Source organism: Pseudophryne corroboree, chromosome 7 (assembly GCF_028390025.1).
Source record: "Pseudophryne corroboree isolate aPseCor3 chromosome 7, aPseCor3.hap2, whole genome shotgun sequence".
Classification (NCBI taxonomy): Eukaryota; Metazoa; Chordata; class Amphibia; order Anura; family Myobatrachidae; genus Pseudophryne; species Pseudophryne corroboree.
The window spans coordinates 166,254,418-166,272,691 of record NC_086450.1 but is presented as its reverse complement, the minus strand read 5'-3'; the positions used below and the strand labels follow the sequence as shown (position 1 = coordinate 166,272,691).

Sequence of the window (18,274 nt, the reverse complement as noted above, 5' to 3'; positions counted from 1 at the left end):
GGCCCTATCTGGAGACGGTACCGCCACTTGTTTTGATAAGCGTGTGAGCGCCTTATCCACCCTAAGGGGTGTTTCCCAACGCGCCCTAACTTCTGGCGGGAAAGGGTATACCGCCAATAATTTTCTATCGGGGGAAACCCACGCATCATCACACACTTCATTTAATTTATCTGATTCAGGAAAAACTACAGGTAGTTTTTTCACACTCCACAAAATACCCTTTTTTGTGGTACTTGTAGTATCAGAAATATGTAACACCTCCTTCAATTGCCCTTAACAAGTAACGTGTGGCCCTAAAAGAAAAATACGTTTGTTTCTTCACCGTCGACACTGGAGTCAGTGTCCGTGTCTGTGTCGACCGACTGAGGTAAAAAGACGTTTTAACGCCCCTGACGGTGTTTGAGACGCCTGGACAGGTACTAATTGGTTTGCCGGCCGTCTCATGTCGTCAACCGACCTTGCAGCGTGTTGACATTATCACGTAATTCCTTAAATAAGCCATCCATTCCGGTGTCGACTCCCTGGGGGGTGACATCACCATTACCGGCAATTGCAATTGGACCCCACTAGCCCTTTGGAGAGACAGAGGGAGAGTTTGCAAGCACACACCAAAACGCTATAATTATACAGGGACAACCTTTATATAAGTGTTTTTCCCTTATAGCATCTTAATATATATAATCATATCGCCAAATAAGTGCCCCCCCTCTCTGTTTTAACCCTGTTTCTGTAGTGCAGTGCAGGGGAGAGCCTGGGAGCCTTCCCACCAGCATTTCTGTGAGGGAAAATGGCGCTGTGTGCTGAGGAGAATAGGCCCCGCCCCCTTTTCGGCGGGCTTCTTCTCCCGTTTTTCTGAGACCTGGCAGGGGTTAAATACATCCATATAGCCCCAGGGGCTATATGTGATGTATCTTTTAGCCAGTATAGGTATTTCATTGCTGCCCAGGGCGCCCCCCACAGCGCCCTGCACCCTCAGTGACCGCCGGTGTGAAGTGTGTGACAACAATGGCGCACAGCTGCAGTGCTGTGCGCTACCTCATGAAGACTGAAAAGTCTTCTGCCGCCGGTTTCTGGACCTCTTCACTTTTCGGCATCTGCAAGGGGGTCGGCGGCGCGGCTCCGGGACCGGACTCCATGGCTGGGCCTGTGTTCGATCCCTCTGGAGCTAATGGTGTCCAGTAGCCTAAGAAGCCAATCCATCCTGCACGCAGGTGAGTTCACTTCTTCTCCCCTAAGTCCCTCGTTGCAGTGAGCCTGTTGCCAGCAGGACTCACTGTAAAATAAAAAACCTAAAAACTTTTTCTAAGCAGCTCTTTAGGAGAGCCACCTAGATTGCACCCTGCTCGGACGGGCACAAAAACCTAACTGAGGCTTGGAGGAGGGTCATAGGGGGAGGAGCCAGTGCACACCACCTGATCCTAGAGCTTTATTTTTGTGCCCTGTCTCCTGCGGAGCCGCTAATCCCCATGGTCCTGACGGAGTCCCCAGCATCCACTAGGACGTCAGAGAAATATGGTGCCGGTAAGTGAGCCAATCAAAACTCGCGGTCCGGCAGCCAATCAGGTGCCGCCACTGTAGGACCACGAGCTCTGATTGGCTGACGGCCGGCACCATATTAAAAATGAAGGGAGGAGGAGTGCCAGTGACTGCCCAAGCCCATGTGCTCGGTGAGCTACCGAAAATACTACGGCGAGTTACCGGTAGTTCGCGAGCTACGGGTTGGAGATCACTGCTCTAGACCATGGCTGCTGTTCCCTTGGCCAATGGAAGTTTGTTGCAAAGAACTGAGGCATGTGTGTGCAACAGTGCAAATTCTGTCGACTTCAGTGGCCACTGAGTCAGACAACCAATAGATTTCAAAACAAGTTAACTGTTCATAAGGAAACAATCAGTTCACTTCACGTACAGCAAATTTAAAGGTTCAATCACTGGTGATGTAAATGTCCTATTGTTTAAATAGATCCAGTCAGCAGGTTTTCCCTTTATTGTATCATTGGTTTATTGTACAGTAGCCTGTGCACAACTTATTTGTCTATATACGCACTATGCAAATAAAGAGAAAGCTGTGCAAGAGCAATCATTGCACACCACTATCCAATACGAGACATCAGAGAAACTGCTGAAAAGACCTCTTTAAAATACTCAGTGTGGACAAGAAGGAAAACTGCATCACCCTCAAGAAGAAACAATCCCCACAACATCAATTGCTCATTCATCGAAAAATAACTTAAAACAATTGTTAAAATGTAAATTCAACAGTTTATATACCTGATTGGAGCTGGCCTTTTCTAGCCTGTCAATCATAATTTCAAACTGCAGTGGTTTTAATTCCATTTTCCTGTTGAGTCGGTTAAGCAAAGTCTCATCTTCAGAGTCCATATCATAATCTGGCTGCTCATTGTCTAGATTAAATGCTAGAAATGAAAACAAATAAATGATTGATGAAATACTAAACAAAAACGCACGTCTGATGTAACGTGAAAATAAATCACTGTAACAACACAAAGAAAACAATTTTCCATAAAAACACAAAACAAATCATAATGGGTTTTGTAAGGCACAGAAAAAGAAAAGGGTCTCTTGGTGTGCACATGAAGATCCCACAGAAATTTTGTGCTGTGAAAGGGTCTGGAAATGTTGCGTATTTGCGTATATAAATACTTATACTCCCTTACATAAGAGGGCAGGTAGTAAGGATAATGAGGATTATACATTTAGCTACAATAATGTTTCTGTTCCCCCAAAAAAAAACGGTCTTAACTGCTGCTCAGATTTGTGTCCATCAGTCACAGCATTAAGGAGAATTCACAACAACTCTCAAAGCCGAGATGGTCAGATCTGAATTGTTGAAAATTTGTTGATACACAAGAAAATAAGATTTTAAACCTACCGGTAAATCTTTTTCTCCTAGTCCGTAGAGGATGCTGGGGACTCCGTATGGACCATGGGGTATAGACGGGCTCCGCAGGAGACATGGGCACTCTAAAGACTTTAGATGGGTGTGCACTGGCTCCTCCCTCTATGCCCCTCCTCCAGACCTCAGTTAGAGAACTGTGCCCAGAGGAGACGGACAGTACGAGGAAAGGATTTTTGTTAATCTAAGGGCAAGATACATACCAGCCCACACCATCCACACCGTACAACTTGGAACATACGAACCAGTTAACAGTATGAAACAAAACAGCATAAGCCAGAGACTGATCAAAACTGTAACATAACCCTTATGTAAGCAATAACTATATACAAGTCTTGCAGAATTCAGTCCGCACAGGGACGGGCGCCCAGCATCCTCTACGGACTAGGAGAAAAAGATTTACCGGTAGGTTTAAAATCTTATTTTCTCTTACGTCCTTGAGGATGCTGGGGACTCCGTAAGGACCATGGGGATTATACCAAAGCTCCAGACCGGGCGGGAGAGTGCGGATGACTCTGCAGCACCGATTGAGCAAACATGAGGTCCTCCTCAGCCAAGGTATCAAACTTGTATAATTTAGCAAGTGTTTGAAGCCGACCAAGTAGCCGCTCGGCAAAGTTGCAATGCCGAGACACCTCGGGCATCCGCCCAAGAAGAGCCCACCTTCCTAGTGGAATGGGCCTTTACCGAATTTGGTACCGGCAATCCAGCCGTAGAATGAGCCTGCTGGATCGTGTTACAGATCCAGCGAGCAATAGTCTGCTTAGAAGCAGGAGCGCCAACTTTGTTGGCTGCATACAGGACAAACAGTGCCTCTGTTTTCCGAACTCGAGCCGTCCTGGCTACATACATTTTTAAGGCCCTGACTACATCAAGGGACTTGGAATCCTCTAAGTCCCCCGTAGCCACAGGCACCACAATAGGTTGGTTCATATGAAATGACGAAACCACCTTAGGCAGAAATTGAGGACGAGTTCTCAACTCTGCTCGATCCACATGGAAAATCAGATAGGGGCTCTTGTGAGACAAAGCCGCCAATTCGGACACCCGCCTTGCAGATGCCAAGGCCAGCAACATGACCACTTTCCAAGTGAGAAATTTTAATTCAACCGTTTGAAAAGGTTCAAACCAGTGTGATTTTAGGAACTGTAATACCACGTTAAGGTCCCATGGTGCCACTGGGGACACAAAAGGAGACTGGATGTGCAGTACTCCCTTCACAAAAGTTTGGACTTCCGGGAGAGAAGCCAATTCCTTCTGAAAGAATATTGATAGGGCCGAAATCTGTACCTTAACGGAGCCTAACTTTAGGCCCATATCCACTCCTGTTTGTAGAAAGTGGAGAAAATGGCCCAGATGGAAATCTTCCGTAGGAGCATTCTTGGCTTCACACCAAGATACATACTTCCTCCAGATACGGTAATAATGTTTCGCCGTCACCTCCTTCCTAGCCTTTATCAGGGTAGGGATGACTTCCTCCGGAATACCTTTCCCAGCTAGGATTCGGTGTTCAACCGCCATGCTGTCAAAAGTAACCGCGGTAAGTCTTGGAACACGCAGGGCCCCTGCTGTAACAGGTCCTCCCTGAGAGGAAGAGGCCACGGATCTTCTGTGAGCATGTCCTGAAGATCTGAATACCAGGCCCTTCGAGGCCAATTTGGAACAAGGAGTATTGTCTGCACTCTTTTTCGTCTTATGATTCTCAATATTTTTGAGATGAGAGGAAGAGGAGGGAAAACATAAACCGACTAGAACACCCATGGTGTCACCAGGGCGTCTACCGCTACTGCCTGAGGGTCCTTGACCTGGCACAATATCTCCGAAGCTTCTTGTTGAGGCGTGACGCCATCATGTCTATTTGAGGAAGTCCCCAACGACTTGTTATCTCTGCAAAAACTTCTTGATGAAGTCCCCACTCTCCTGGATGGAGATTGTGTCTGCTGAGGAAGCCTGCTTCCCAGTTGTCCACTCCCGGAATGAAGACAGCTGACAGAGCGCTTACGTGATTTTCCACCCAGCGAAGAATCCTGGTTGCTTCTGCCTTTTCTCTATCGTCCTAGTGGATGCTGGGGTTCCTGAAAGGACCATGGGGATTATACCAAAGCTCCCAAACGGGCGGGAGAGTGCGGATGACTCTGCAGCACCGAATGAGAGAACTCCAGGTCCTCCTTAGCCAGGGTATCAAATTTGTAGGATTTTACAAACGTGTTTGCCCCTGACTAAATAGCCGCTCGGCAAAGTTGTAATGCCGAGACCCCTCGGGCAGCCGCCCAAGATGAGCCCACCTTCCTTGTGGAATGGGCATTTACATATTTTGGCTGTGGCAGGCCTGCCACAGAATGTGCAAGCTGAATTGTATTACACATCCAACTAGCAATAGTCTGCTTAGAAGCAAGAGCACCCAGTTTGTTGGGTGCATACAGGATAACAGCAAGTCAGTTTTCCTGACTCCAGCCGTCCTGGAACCTATACTTTCAGGGCCCTGACAACATCCAGCAACTTGGAGTCCTCCAAGTCCCTAGTAGGCGCAAGGCACCACAATAAGCTGGTTCAGGTGAAACACGGACACCACCTTAGGGAGGGAACTGGGGACGAGTCCGCAGCTCTGCCCTGTCCGAATGGACAAACAGATATGGGCTTTTTTGAGAAAAAAACCCACCAATTTGACACTCGCCTGGCCCAGGCCAGGGCCAAGAGCATGGTCACTTTTCATGTGAGATGCTTCAAATCCACAGATTTGACTGGTTTTAAACCAATGTGATTTGAGGAATCCCAGAACTACGTTGAGATCCCACAGTGCCACTGGAGGCACAAAAGGGGGTTGTATATGCAATACTCCCTTGACAAACTTCTGGACTTCAGGAACTGAAGCCAATTCTTTCTGGAAGAAAATCGACAGGGCCGAAATTTGAACCTTAATGGGCCCCAATTTGAGGCCCATAGACACTCCTGTTTGCAGGAAATGCAGGAATCGACCGAGTTGAAATTTCTTCGTGGGGCCTTCCTGGCCTCACACCACGCAACATATTTTCGCCACATGTGGTGATAATGTTGTGCGGTCACCTCCTTCCTGGCTTTGACCAGGGTAGGAATGACCTCTTCCGGAATGCCTTTTTCCCTTAGGATCCGGCGTTCCACCGCCATGCCGTCAAACGCAGCTGCGGTAAGTCTTGGAACAGACATGGTACTTGCTGAAGCAAGTCCCTTCTTAGCGGCAGAGGCCATAAGTCCTCTGTGAGCATCTCTTGAAGTTCCGGGTACCAAGTCCTTCTTGGCCAATCCGGAGCCATGAGTATAGTTCTTACTCCTCTACGTCTTATAATTCTCAGTACCTTAGGTATGAGAAGCAGAGGAGGGAACACATACACCGACTGGTACACCCACGGTGTTACCAGAACGTCCACAGCTATTGCCTGAGGGTCTCTTGACCTGGCGCAATACCTGGCCCGTTTTTTGTTCAGACGGGACGCCATCATGTCCACCTTTGGTATTTCCCAACGGTTTACAATCATGTGGAAAACTTCCCGATGAAGTTTCCACTCTGCCGGGTGGAGGTCGTGCCTGCTGAGGAAGTCTGCTTCCCAGTTTCCACTCCCGGAATGAAACACTGCTGACAGTGCTATCACATGATTTTCCGCCCAGCGAAAAGTCCTTGCAGTTTTTGCCATTGCCCTCCTGCTTCTTGTGCCGCCCTGTCTGTTTACGTGGGCGACTGCCGTGATGTTTTTCCCACTGGATCAATACCGGCTGACCTTGAAGCAGAGGTCTTGCTAAGCTTAGAGCATTATAAATTTACCCTTAGCTCCAGTATATTTATGTGGAGAAAAGTCTCCAGACTTGATCACACTCCCTGGAAATTTTTTCCTTGTGTGACTGCTCCCCAGCCTCTCGGGCTGGCCTCCGTGGTCACCAGCATCCAATCCTGAATGTCGAATCTGCGGCCCTCTAGAAGATGAGCACTCTGTAACCACCACAGGAGAGACACCCTTGTCCTTGGATATAGGGTTATCCGCTGATGCATCTGAAGATGCGATCCGGACCATTTGTCCAGCAGATCCCACTGAAAAGTTCTTGCGTGAAATCTGCCGAATGGAATTTCTTCGTAGGAAGCCACCATTTTTACCAGGACCCTTGTGCAATGATGCACTGACACTTTTCCTGGTTTTAGGAGGTTCTTGACTAGCTCGGACAACTCCCTGGCTTTCTCTTCCGGGAGAAACACCTTTTTCTGGACTGTGTCCAGAATCATCCCTAGGCACAGCAGACGTGTCGTCAGGATCAGCTGCGATTTTGGAATATTTAGAATCCATCCGTGCTGTTGTAGCAGTATCCGAGATAGTGCTACTCCGACCTCCAACTGTTCCCTGGACTTTGCCCTTATCAGGAGATCGTCCAAGTAAGGGGTAATTAAGACGCCTTTTCTTCGAAGAAGAATCATCATTTCGGCCATTACCTTGGTAAAGACCCGGGGTGCCGTGGACAATCCAAACGGCAGCGTCTGAAACTGACAGTGACAGTTCTATACCACGAACCTGAGGTACCCTTAGTGAGAAGGGCAAATTTGGGACATGGAGGTAAGCATCCCTGATGTCCCGGGACACTATATAGTCCCCTTCTTCCTGGTTCGTTATCACTGCTCTGAGTGACTCCATCTTGATTTGAACCTTTGTAAGTGTTCAAATTTTTTTAGATTTAGAATAGGTCTCACCTAGCCTTCTGGCTTCAGTACCACAATATAGTGTGGAATAATACCCCTTTCCTTGTTGTAGGAGGGGTAATTTGATTATCACCTGCTGGGAATACAGCTTGTGAATTTTTTCCCATACTGCCTCCTTGTCGGAGGGATACCTTGGTAAAGCAGACTTCAGGAGCCTGCGAGGGGGAAACGTTTCGACATTCCAATCTGTACCCCTGGGATACTACTTGTAGGATCCAGGGGTCCTGTACGGTCCCAGCGTCATGCTGAGAGCTTGGCAGAAGCGGTGGAAGGCTTCTGTTCCTGGGAATGGGCTGCCTGCTGCAGTCTTCTTCCCTTTCCTCTATCCCTGGGCAAATATGACTCTTATAGGGACGAAAGGACTGAGGCTGAAAAGACGGTGTCTTTTTCTGCAGAGATGTGACTTAGGGTAAAAACGGTGGATTTTCCAGCAGTTGCCGTGGCCACCAGGTCCGATGGACCGACCCCAAATAACTCCTCTTCCTTTATACGGCAATACACCTTTGTGCCGTTTGGAATCTGCATCACCTGACCACTGTCGTGTCCATAAACATCTTCTGGCAGATATGGACATCGCACTTACTCTTGATGCCAGAGTGCAAATATCCCTCTGTGCATCTCGCATATATAGAAATGCATCCTTTAAATGCTCTATAGTCAATAAAATACTGTCCCTGTCAAGGGTATCAATATTTTTAGTCAGGGAATCCGACCAAGCCACCCCAGCTCTGCACATCCAGGCTGAGGCGATCGCTGGTCGCAGTATAACACCAGTATGTGTGTATATACTTTTATATGATATTTTCCAGCCTCCTGTCAGCTGGCTCCTTGAGGACGGCCCTATCTATAGACGGTACCGCCACTTGTTTTGATAAGCGTGTGAGCGCCTTATCCACCCTAAGGGGTGTTTCCCAACGCGCCCTAACTTCTGGCGGGAAAGGGTATACCGCCAATAATTTTCTATCGGGGGGAACCCACGCATCATCACACACTTCATTTAATTTATCTGATTCAGGAAAAACTACAGGTAGTTTTTTCACATCCCACATAATACCCTCTTTTGTGGTACTTGTAGTATCAGAAATATGTAACACCTCCTTCATTGCCCTTAACGTGTGGCCCTAATAAGGAATACGTTTGTTTATTCACCGTCGACACTGGATTCAGTGTCCGTGTCTGTGTCGACCGACTAAGGTAAACGGGCGTTTTAAGACCCCTGACGGTGTTTTTGAGACGTCTGGACCGGTACTAATTGTTTGTCGGCCGTCTCATGTCGTCAACCGACCTTGCAGCGTGTTGACATTATCACGTAATTCCCTAAATAAGCCATCCATTCCGGTGTCGACTCCCTAGAGAGTGACATCACCATTACAGGCAATTGCTCCGCCTCCTCACCAACATCGTCCTCATACATGTCGACACACACGTACCGACACAGCACACACACAGGGAATGCTCTGATAGAGGACAGGACCCACTAGCCCTTTGGAGAGACAGAGGGAGAGTTTGCCAGCACACACCAAAAAACGCTATAATTATATAGGGACAACCTTATATAAGTGTTTTCCCTTATAGCATCTTTTTATATATTTCTAACGCCAAATTAGTGCCCCCCCTCTCTGTTTTAACCCTGTTTCTGTAGTGCAGTGCAGGGGAGAGCCTGGGAGCCTTCCCTCCAGCCTTTCTGTGAGGGAAAATGGCGCTGTGTGCTGAGGAGATAGGCCCCGCCCCTTTTTCGGCGGGCTCGTCTCCCGCTCTTCAACGGATTCTGGCAGGGGTTAAATATCTCCATATAGCCCCCGGAGGCTATATGTGAGGTATTTTTTGCCAAAAAATAGGTTTACATTGCCTCCCAGGGCGCCCCCCTCCCAGCGCCCTGCACCCTCAGTGACTGCCGTGTGAAGTGTGCTGAGAGCAATGGCGCACAGCTGCAGTGCTGTGCGCTACCTTAAGAAGACTGAGGAGTCTTCTGCCGCCGATTCTGGACCTTCTTCTCTTTTCAGCATCTGCAAGGGGGCCGGCGGCGAGGCTCCGGTGACCATCCAGGCTGTACCTGTGATCGTCCCTCTGGAGCTAATGTCCAGTAGCCAAAGAAGACAATCCATCCTGCACGCAGGTGAGTTCACTTCTTCTCCCCTAAGTCCCTCGTTGCAGTGATCCTGTTGCCAGCAGGACTCACTGTAAAATAAAAAACCTAAGCTAAACTTTTCTAAGCAGCTCTTTAGGAGAGCCACCTAGATTGCACCCTTCTCGGCCGGGCACAAAAATCTAACTGAGGCTTGGAGGAGGGTCATAGGGGGAGGAGCCAGTGCACACCACCTGATCCTAAAGCTTTACTTTTTGTGCCCTGTCTCCTGCGGAGCCGCTATTCCCCATGGTCCTTTCAGGAACCCCAGCATCCACTAGGACGATAGAGAAACTTCCATATGTCTCTATGAGTCGGCATCACCCGTCCATTGGCGGGTCCACAGGGCTCACCTAGCAGAAATTGCCATGGCGTTGGCTCTTGAACCTAACAGCCCAACGTCTCTCCCAGCGTCTCTCATATATAAGGCTGCGTCTCTTATATGACCCAAGGTCAATAAAATGCTATCCCTATCTAGGGTATCAATGTCAGATGACAAGTTATCTGCCCATGCTGCTACTGCGCTACATACCCAAGCCGACTCTATTGCCGGTCTGAGCAAGGCACCCGTATGTGCATAAATTGATTATAAGGTAGTTTCCTGTCTGCGATCAGCAGGATCCTTGAGGGCTGCCGTGTTTGGAGACAGCAGCGCCACCTTTTTGGACAAGCGCGTCAAAGCCTTGTCCACCCTGGGCGAGGATTCCCACCGTAACCTGTCCTGTGCGGGGAAAGGATACGCCATAAGAATTCTCTTGGGAATCTGCAGTTTCTTCTCTGGAGTTTCCCAAGCCTTTTCAAATAACGCGTTCAGCTCATGAGATGGGGGAAAGGTTACCTCAGGCTTCTTTTCCTTAAACATGCATACCCTCGTGTCAGGGACAGAGGGGTCATCTGTGATATGCAAAATATCTTTTATTGCAATAATCATATAATGAATACTTTTGGCCACCCTTGGGTGTAACCTCGCATCATCGTAGTCGACACTGGAGTCAGATCCGTGTCGGTATCAGTGTCTGCTACTTGGGACAGGGGACGTTTCTGAGACCCTGGAGGGCCCTGTGATACAGCCAAAGCCGTGGATTGACTCCCTATTTTTTCTCTGGACTCCGCTTTGTCCATTCTCTTATGTAATAAAGACACATTTGCATTTAAAACATTCCACATATCCAACCAATCAGGTGTCGGCGTCGCCGACGGAGACACCACAATCATCTGCTCTAACTCCTCCTTAGATGAGCCTTCCGCTTCAGACATGCCGACACACACGTACCGACACCACCACACACTCAGGGATAGATATATATATATATATATATATAAAATAAGATTTTAAACCTACCGGTAAATCTATTTCTCCTAGTCCGTAGAGGATGCTGGGGACTCCGTAAGGACCATGGGGTATAGACGGGCTCCGCAGGAGATAGGGCACCTAAAAAGAACTTTGACTATGGGTGTGCACTGGCTCCTCCCTCTATGCCCCTCCTCCAGACCTCAGTTAGAGAACTGTGCCCAGAGGAGATGGACAATACAAGGCAGGATTTAGAAATCCAAGGGCAAGATTCATACCAGCCCACACCAATCATACCATGTAACCTGGATCATACATAACCAGTTAACCGTATGAACAACAACAGTAACGGTCCAAGACCGATTTCAACTGTAACATAACCCTTATGTAAGCAACAACTATATACAAGTCTTGCAGAGTTTCCGCACTGGGACGGGCGCCCAGCATCCTCTACGGACTAGGAGAAATAGATTACCGGTAGGTTTAAAATCTTATTTTCTATTACGTCCTTGAGGATGCTGGGGACTCCGTAAGGACCATGGGGTTTATACCAAAGCATCCAATCGGGCGGGAGAGTGCGTATGACTCTGCAGCACCGACTGAGCAAACGCTAGGTCCTCATCAGCCAGGGTATCAAACTTGTAGAATTTAGCAAAAGTGTTTGACCCCGACCACGTCGCAGCTCGGCAAAGTTGTAATGCCGAGACGCCTCGGGCAGCCGCCCAAGAAGAGCCCACCTTCCTATTGGAATGGGCCTTAACCGAACTTGGTACCGGCAATCCAGCCGTAGAGTGAGCCTGCTGAATCGTATTACAGATCCAGCGAGCAATAGCCTGCTTCGAAGCAGGTGCGCCAATCTTATTGGCCGCATACAGGACAAACAGAGCCTCTGTTTTCCTAATCCTAGCCATCCTGGCTACATAAATCTTTAAGGCCCTGACTACGTCCAGGGATCTGGAATCCTCCAGGTCACTTGCAGCCACAGGCACCACAATAGGTTGATTCACATGGAATGAAGAAACCACCTTAGGCAAAAATTGCGGACGTGTCCTCAATTCAGCTCGATCCACATGAAAAATCAAGTAGGGGCTTTTGTGTGACAAAGCCGCCAATTCTGATACTCGCCTTGCCGATGCCAACAACATGACCACCTTCCAAGTAAGAAATTTCAACTCAACCTTGTTAAGCGGTTCAAACCAGTGTGATTTTAGGAACTGCAAAACCACGATGAGGTCCCACGGTGCCACTGGAGGCACAAAAGGAGGCTGGATGTGTAGCACTCCCTTTACAAACGTCTGGACTTCTGGAAGAGAAGCCAATTCCTTCTGAAAGAAAATCGAGAGGGCCGAAATCTGAACCTTAACAGAGCCTAATTTCAGGCCCATATCCACTCCTGTCTGTAGGAAGTGGAGAAAACGACCCAGATGAAAATCTTCCGTAGGTGCATTCTTGGTCTCACACCAAGACACATACTTTCGCCAGATACGGTGATAATGCTTAACCGTCACCTCCTTCCTAGCCTTTGTTAAAGTGGGGATAACCTCTTCCGGAATCCCCTTTTTCGCTAGGATTCGGCGTTCAACCGCCATGCCGTCAAACGTAACCGCAGTAAGTCCTGAAATACACAGGGCCCCTGTTGCAACAGGTCTTCCCTCAGAGGAAGAGGCCAGGGATCTCCTGTGAGCATCTCTTGTAGATCTGAGTACCAGGCCCTTCGAGGCCAGTCTGGGACAATGAGTATCGTCTGTACTCTTCTTTGCCTTATGATCCTCAACACTTTTGTGATGAGAGGAATAGGAGGAAACACGTAGACCGATTTGAACACCCACGGTGTTATCAGAGCGTCTACTGCCACTGCCTGAGGGTCCCGAGACCTGGCACAATACCTCCGAAGCTTTTTGTTGAGGCGTGACGCCATCATGTCTATTTGAGGAGTTCCCCAAAGACGTGTTATGTCTGCAAAGACTTCTTGATGAAGACCCCACTCTCATGGATGGAGATCGTGTCTGCTGAGGAAGTCTGCTTCCCAGTTGTCCACTCCCGGAATGAAGACAGCCGACAGAGCGCTTACATGATTTTCCGGCCAGCAAAGAATCCTGGTGGTTTCCGCCATCGCGACTCTGCTTCTTGTCCCGCCTCGGCGGTTCACATGAGCCACTGCTGTGACATTGTCTGATTGAATCAGAACCGGTAGGTTTCGAAGAAGACTCTCCGCTTGTCGAAGGGCGTTGTAAATGGCCCTGAGTTCCAACACATTGATATGTAGACAGGACTCCTGGTCTGACCAAAGTCCCTGAAAGTTTTTTCCCTGTGTGACCGCTCCCCATCCTCGGAGGCTCGCGTCCGTGGTAACCAGGATCCAGTCCTGAATTCCGAACCGGCGACCCTCCAACAGGTGAGCACTTTGCAACCACCACAGGAGAGACACTCTGGCCCCTGGGGACAGAGTTATTTTCCGATGTAAGTGCAGATGGGACCCGGACCACTTGTCCAGAAGGTCTCATTGAAAAGTCCTTGCATGAAACCTTCCGAAGGGAACGGCCTCGTAGGCCGCCACCATTTTTCCCAGAACTCGAGTGCATTGGTGAACTGACACCCTTTTCGGTTTTAGCAGGTCTCTGACCATGTTCTGGATGTCCTGGGCTTTCTCTATTGGGAGGAAGACCTTCATTTGTTCCGTATCCAGTATCATACCTAGGAACTGTAGTCGAGTTGTCGGAATCAACTGTGACTTCGGTAGATTTAGAATACAACCGTGTTGCTGGAGCACTCTCAGAGAGAGTGCCACACTGCTCAGCAATTTCTCCCTTGATCTCGCTTTTATCAGGAGATCGTCCAAGTATGGGATAATTGTGACCCCATGCTTGCCCCATGCTTGCGCAGCACCACCATAATTTCCGCCATTATCTTGGTGAAAATCCTCGGGGCCGTGGAAAGTCCAAACGGCAACGTCTGAAATTGGTAATGACAATCCTGTACAGCGAATCTCAGGTATTCCTGATGGGGGGCATATATGGGGACATGAAGGTACGCATCCTTTATGTCCAGAGACACCATAAACTCCCCCTCCTCCATGTTGGCTATTATCGCTCTGAGTGATTCCATTTTGAATTTGAATCTTTTTTATGTACAGGTTTAGAGATTTCAGATTCAAAATAGGTCTGACCGAACCGTCCGGTTTCGGGACCACAAATACGGTTGAGTAGTAACCTCTTCCCTGCTGGTGCAGGGGAACCTTGATTATCACTTGCTGTATACACAGCGTTTGAATTGCAGCTAACACTACATCCCTTTCCAATGTGGAAGCTGGTAGGGCCGATTTGAAAAATCGGCGCGGGGGCACCTCCTCGAATTCCAGTTTGTACCCCTGGGAAACTATTTCCAACACCCAGGGATTCAGGTCTGATCTGACCCAGGCCAAACTGAAAAGTCGAAGACGTGCCCCCACCGGTGCGGACTCCCTCAGGGGAGCCCCAGCGTCATGATGTGGGTTTTGGAGCAGCCGGGGAGGACTTTTGGTCCTGGGCACCTGCCGAAGCAGGTGCTCTTTTGCCTCTGCCCTTACCTCTGGCGAGGAAAGAGGATCACCGACCTCTTCTGGACTTGTGCGACCGAAAGGACTGCATCTGATAGGGTGTTACTTTCTTTTGCTGTTGGGGAATATATGGTAAAAAATTTGATTTACCTGCTGTAGCTGTGGACACCAGGTCCGTAAGCCCATCCCCAAACAATACCTCACCCTTATAGGGTAGTACTTCCATATGTTTTTTGGAATCCGCATCACCCGTCCATTGGCGAGTCCATAAGGATCTTCTCGCCGAGATAGACATGGCATTGGCCCTAGAAGCTAGCAGTCCAATGTCCCTTTGAGCATCCCTCATAAATAAGACTGCGTCTTTAATATGGGCTAGAGTTAAGAATATAGTATCCTTTTCCATATTTTCAAATTGACCTGTCAGCTCGTCTGTCCAAGCTGCAATTGCGCTACACACCCATGCCGACGCAATTGCCGGTCTTAGCACAGCACCCGTATGAGAATAAATAAATTTTAAGGTAGTTTCTTGCCTGCGATCTGCAGGGTCCTTAAGGGCCGCTGTGTCAGGAGACAATAGCGCCACTTTCTTGGACAAGCGCATCAGGGCCTTGTCCACAGTGGGGGGTGATTCCCAAATCTCCCTGTCCTGCTTAGGGAAGGGGTATGCCATATAAATTCTTCTGGGGATCTGCGGTCTCTTTTCCGGAGTCTCCCAAGCTTTTCCAAAGAAATCATTTAATTCATGAGATGTGGGAAAATTAATAATCTGTTTCTTTTCCTTAAACATGTGTACCCTTGTGTCGGGGACCGAGGGTTCATCCTCAATATGCAACACATCCCTTATTGCCACAATCATACACTGAATGGTTTTAGTCACCCTAGGGTGCAATCTTACTTCGTCATAATCAACACTGGAATCAGAATCCGTGTCGGTAGTAGTGTCTTGTGTTAAGGGACGCTTTTGAGACCCCGACGGGCCCTGTGAGTCGGTCCAATCCGAGGATTGACCCCCTGATGTCCCCCCTAATTCAGCCTTATCAAGCCTTTTATGTAAAGATGCCACACTTGCATTCAACATATGCCACATGTCCATCCATTCTGGAGTCGGCACAACCGACGGGGACACCACTCATTTGCTCCACCTCCTCCTTGGAGAAGCCTTCCGCTTCAGACATGTCGACACCACGAACCGACACCCCACACACACAGGGATTAACCTACAAGGGGACAAAATCTCAACCAGGCCCTTAGGAGAGACAGAGAGAGAGTATGCCAGCACACACCCAGCGCTTAATAACACTGTGGAAAAATATGACCAGATAGCGCTATTTTATATAATAATATTCCAGTTCCCACTCACTGCGTCGCCAATGTGCCCCCCTCCTCTTTTTTCCAGCCTGTGAAGCTCAGCAGGGGAGAGACCAGGGAGCCAGCGTTCAGTATGCAGCTTTTGTGGAGAAAATGGCGCTGGTTAGTGCTGAGGATCAAGCCCCGCCCACCCGACGGCGGGCTTCGGTTCCAGTGCTTTTTTTTATTAAAATGGCGGGGGATTCTTGGATTTACTGCCTCTGCAGCCTAATCCATCTTAACATGCCCAGAAGTGAGGAATATTGCTGCCCAGGGCGCTCCCCCCAGCGCCCTGCACCCTTCAGTGCTGCTCTGTGTGTGTATAGTGGGAGCAATGGCGCGCAGCTTACCGCTGCGCGCCTTACCTCATAAAGATCTGATGTCTTCTGCCGCCTGATGTCTTCTGCCTTCTCATACTCACCCGGCTTCTATCTTCGGCATCTGTGAGGAGGACCGCGGCGCGGCTCCGGGACGAACCCCAGGTGAGACCTGTGTTCCGACACCCTCTGGAGCTAATGGTGTCCAGTAGCCTAGAAACAGAGCCCAACCGTAAAGCCAGCCCTGCTTCTCTCTCCTCAGTCCCACGATGCAGGGAGCCTGTTGCCAACAGGACTCCCTGAAAATAAAAAACCTAACAAAATTCTTTTAAAACAGAAAACTCTGGAGAGCTCTCTGCAGTGTACCCTTTCTCCTCTGGGCACAGAATCTAACTGAGGTCTGGAGGAGGGGCATAGAGGGAGGAGCCAGTGCAAACCCATAGTCAAAGTTCTTTTTAGGTGCCCTATCTCCTGCGGAGCCGGTCTATACCCCATGGTCCTTACGGAGTCCCCAGCATCCTCTAGGACGTAAGAGAAATAATAAGATTTTACTCACCGATAAATCTATTTCTCGTAGTCCATAGTGGATGCTGGGGACTCCGTCAGGACCATGGGGAATAGCGGCTCCGCAGGAGACAGGGCACAAAAAGTAAAAGCTTTTGGACCTAGGTGGTGTGCACTGGCTCCTTCCCCTATGACCCTCCTCCAAGCCTCAGTTAGGATACTGTGCCCGGACGAGCGTACACAATAAGGAAGGATTTTGAATCCCGGGTAAGACTCATACCAGCCACACCAATCACACCGTACAACTTGTGATCTGAACCCAGTTAACAGTATGATAACAGAGGAGCCTCTGAAAAGATGGCTCACTACAACAAAAACCCGATTTTGTTAACAATAACTATGTACAAGTATTGCAGACACTCCGCACTTGGGATGGGCGCCCAGCATCCACTACGGACTACGAGAAATCGATTTATCGGTGAGTAAAATCTTATTTTCTCTAACGTCCTAAGTGGATGCTGGGGACTCCGTCAGGACCATGGGGATTATACCAAAGCTCCCAAACGGGCGGGAGAGTGCGGATGACTCTGCAGCACCGAATGAGAGAACTCCAGGTCCTCCTCAGCCAGGGTATCAAATTTGTAGAATTTAGCAAACGTGTTTGCCCCTGACCAAGTAGCTGCTCGGCAAAGTTGTAAAGCCGAGACCCCTCGGGCAGCCGCCCAAGATGAGCCCACTTTCCTTGTGGAATGGGCTTTTACAGATTTTGGCTGTGGCAGGCCTGCCACAGAATGTGCAAGCTGAATTGTACTACAAATCCAACGCGCAATAGTCTGCTTAGAAGCAGGAGCACCCAGCTTGTTGGGTGCATACAGGATAAACAGCGAGTCAGATTTCCTGACTCCAGCCGTCCTGGAAACATATATTTTCAGGGCCCTGACTACGTCCAGCAACTTGGAGTCCTCCAAGTCCCTAGTAGCCGCAAGCACCACAATAGGTTGGTTTAGGTGAAACGCTGAAACCACCTTAGGAAGAAATTGAGGACGAGTCCTCAATTCCGCCCTATCCGAATGAAATATCAGGTAAGGGCCAGAAGCCAGGGCCAACAACATTACCACTTTCCATGTGAGATATTTTATTTCCACCGTGGCAAGTGGCTCAAACCAATGTGATTTTAGGAATCCCAAAACTACATTGAGATCCCAAGGTGCCACTGGGGGCACAAAGGGAGGCTGTATATGCAGTACCCCTTTTACAAAAGTCTGAACTTCAGGAAATGAAGCCAATTCTCTCTGAAAGAAAATCGACAAGGCCGAAATTTGAACCTTAATGGACCCTAACTTTAGGCCCATGGACAGTCCTGTTTGCAGGAAATGTAGGAAACGACCTAGTTGAAATTCCTCTGTCGGGGCCTTCTTGGTCTCGCACCACGCAACATATTTTCGCCAAATACGGTGATAATGCTGTGCGGTTACATCCTTCCTAGCTTTAATCAGGGTAGGAATAACTTCATCTGGAATGCCT

The 18,274-nt window shown here is 48.8% G+C and overlaps 1 protein-coding gene across 1 annotated transcript in view; it reads right to left on the bottom strand.

The window, feature by feature from the left end:
- The window catches only part of EPC2 (enhancer of polycomb homolog 2), a 257,740-nt gene that overhangs the window by 118,146 nt on the left and 121,320 nt on the right, over positions 1–18,274 (bottom strand). The window contains exon 3 of the mRNA XM_063933750.1: positions 2,269–2,414. Coding sequence (XP_063789820.1) covers positions 2,269–2,414 — 146 coding nt within the window. The remainder of the gene's footprint in view (positions 1–2,268; positions 2,415–18,274) is intronic.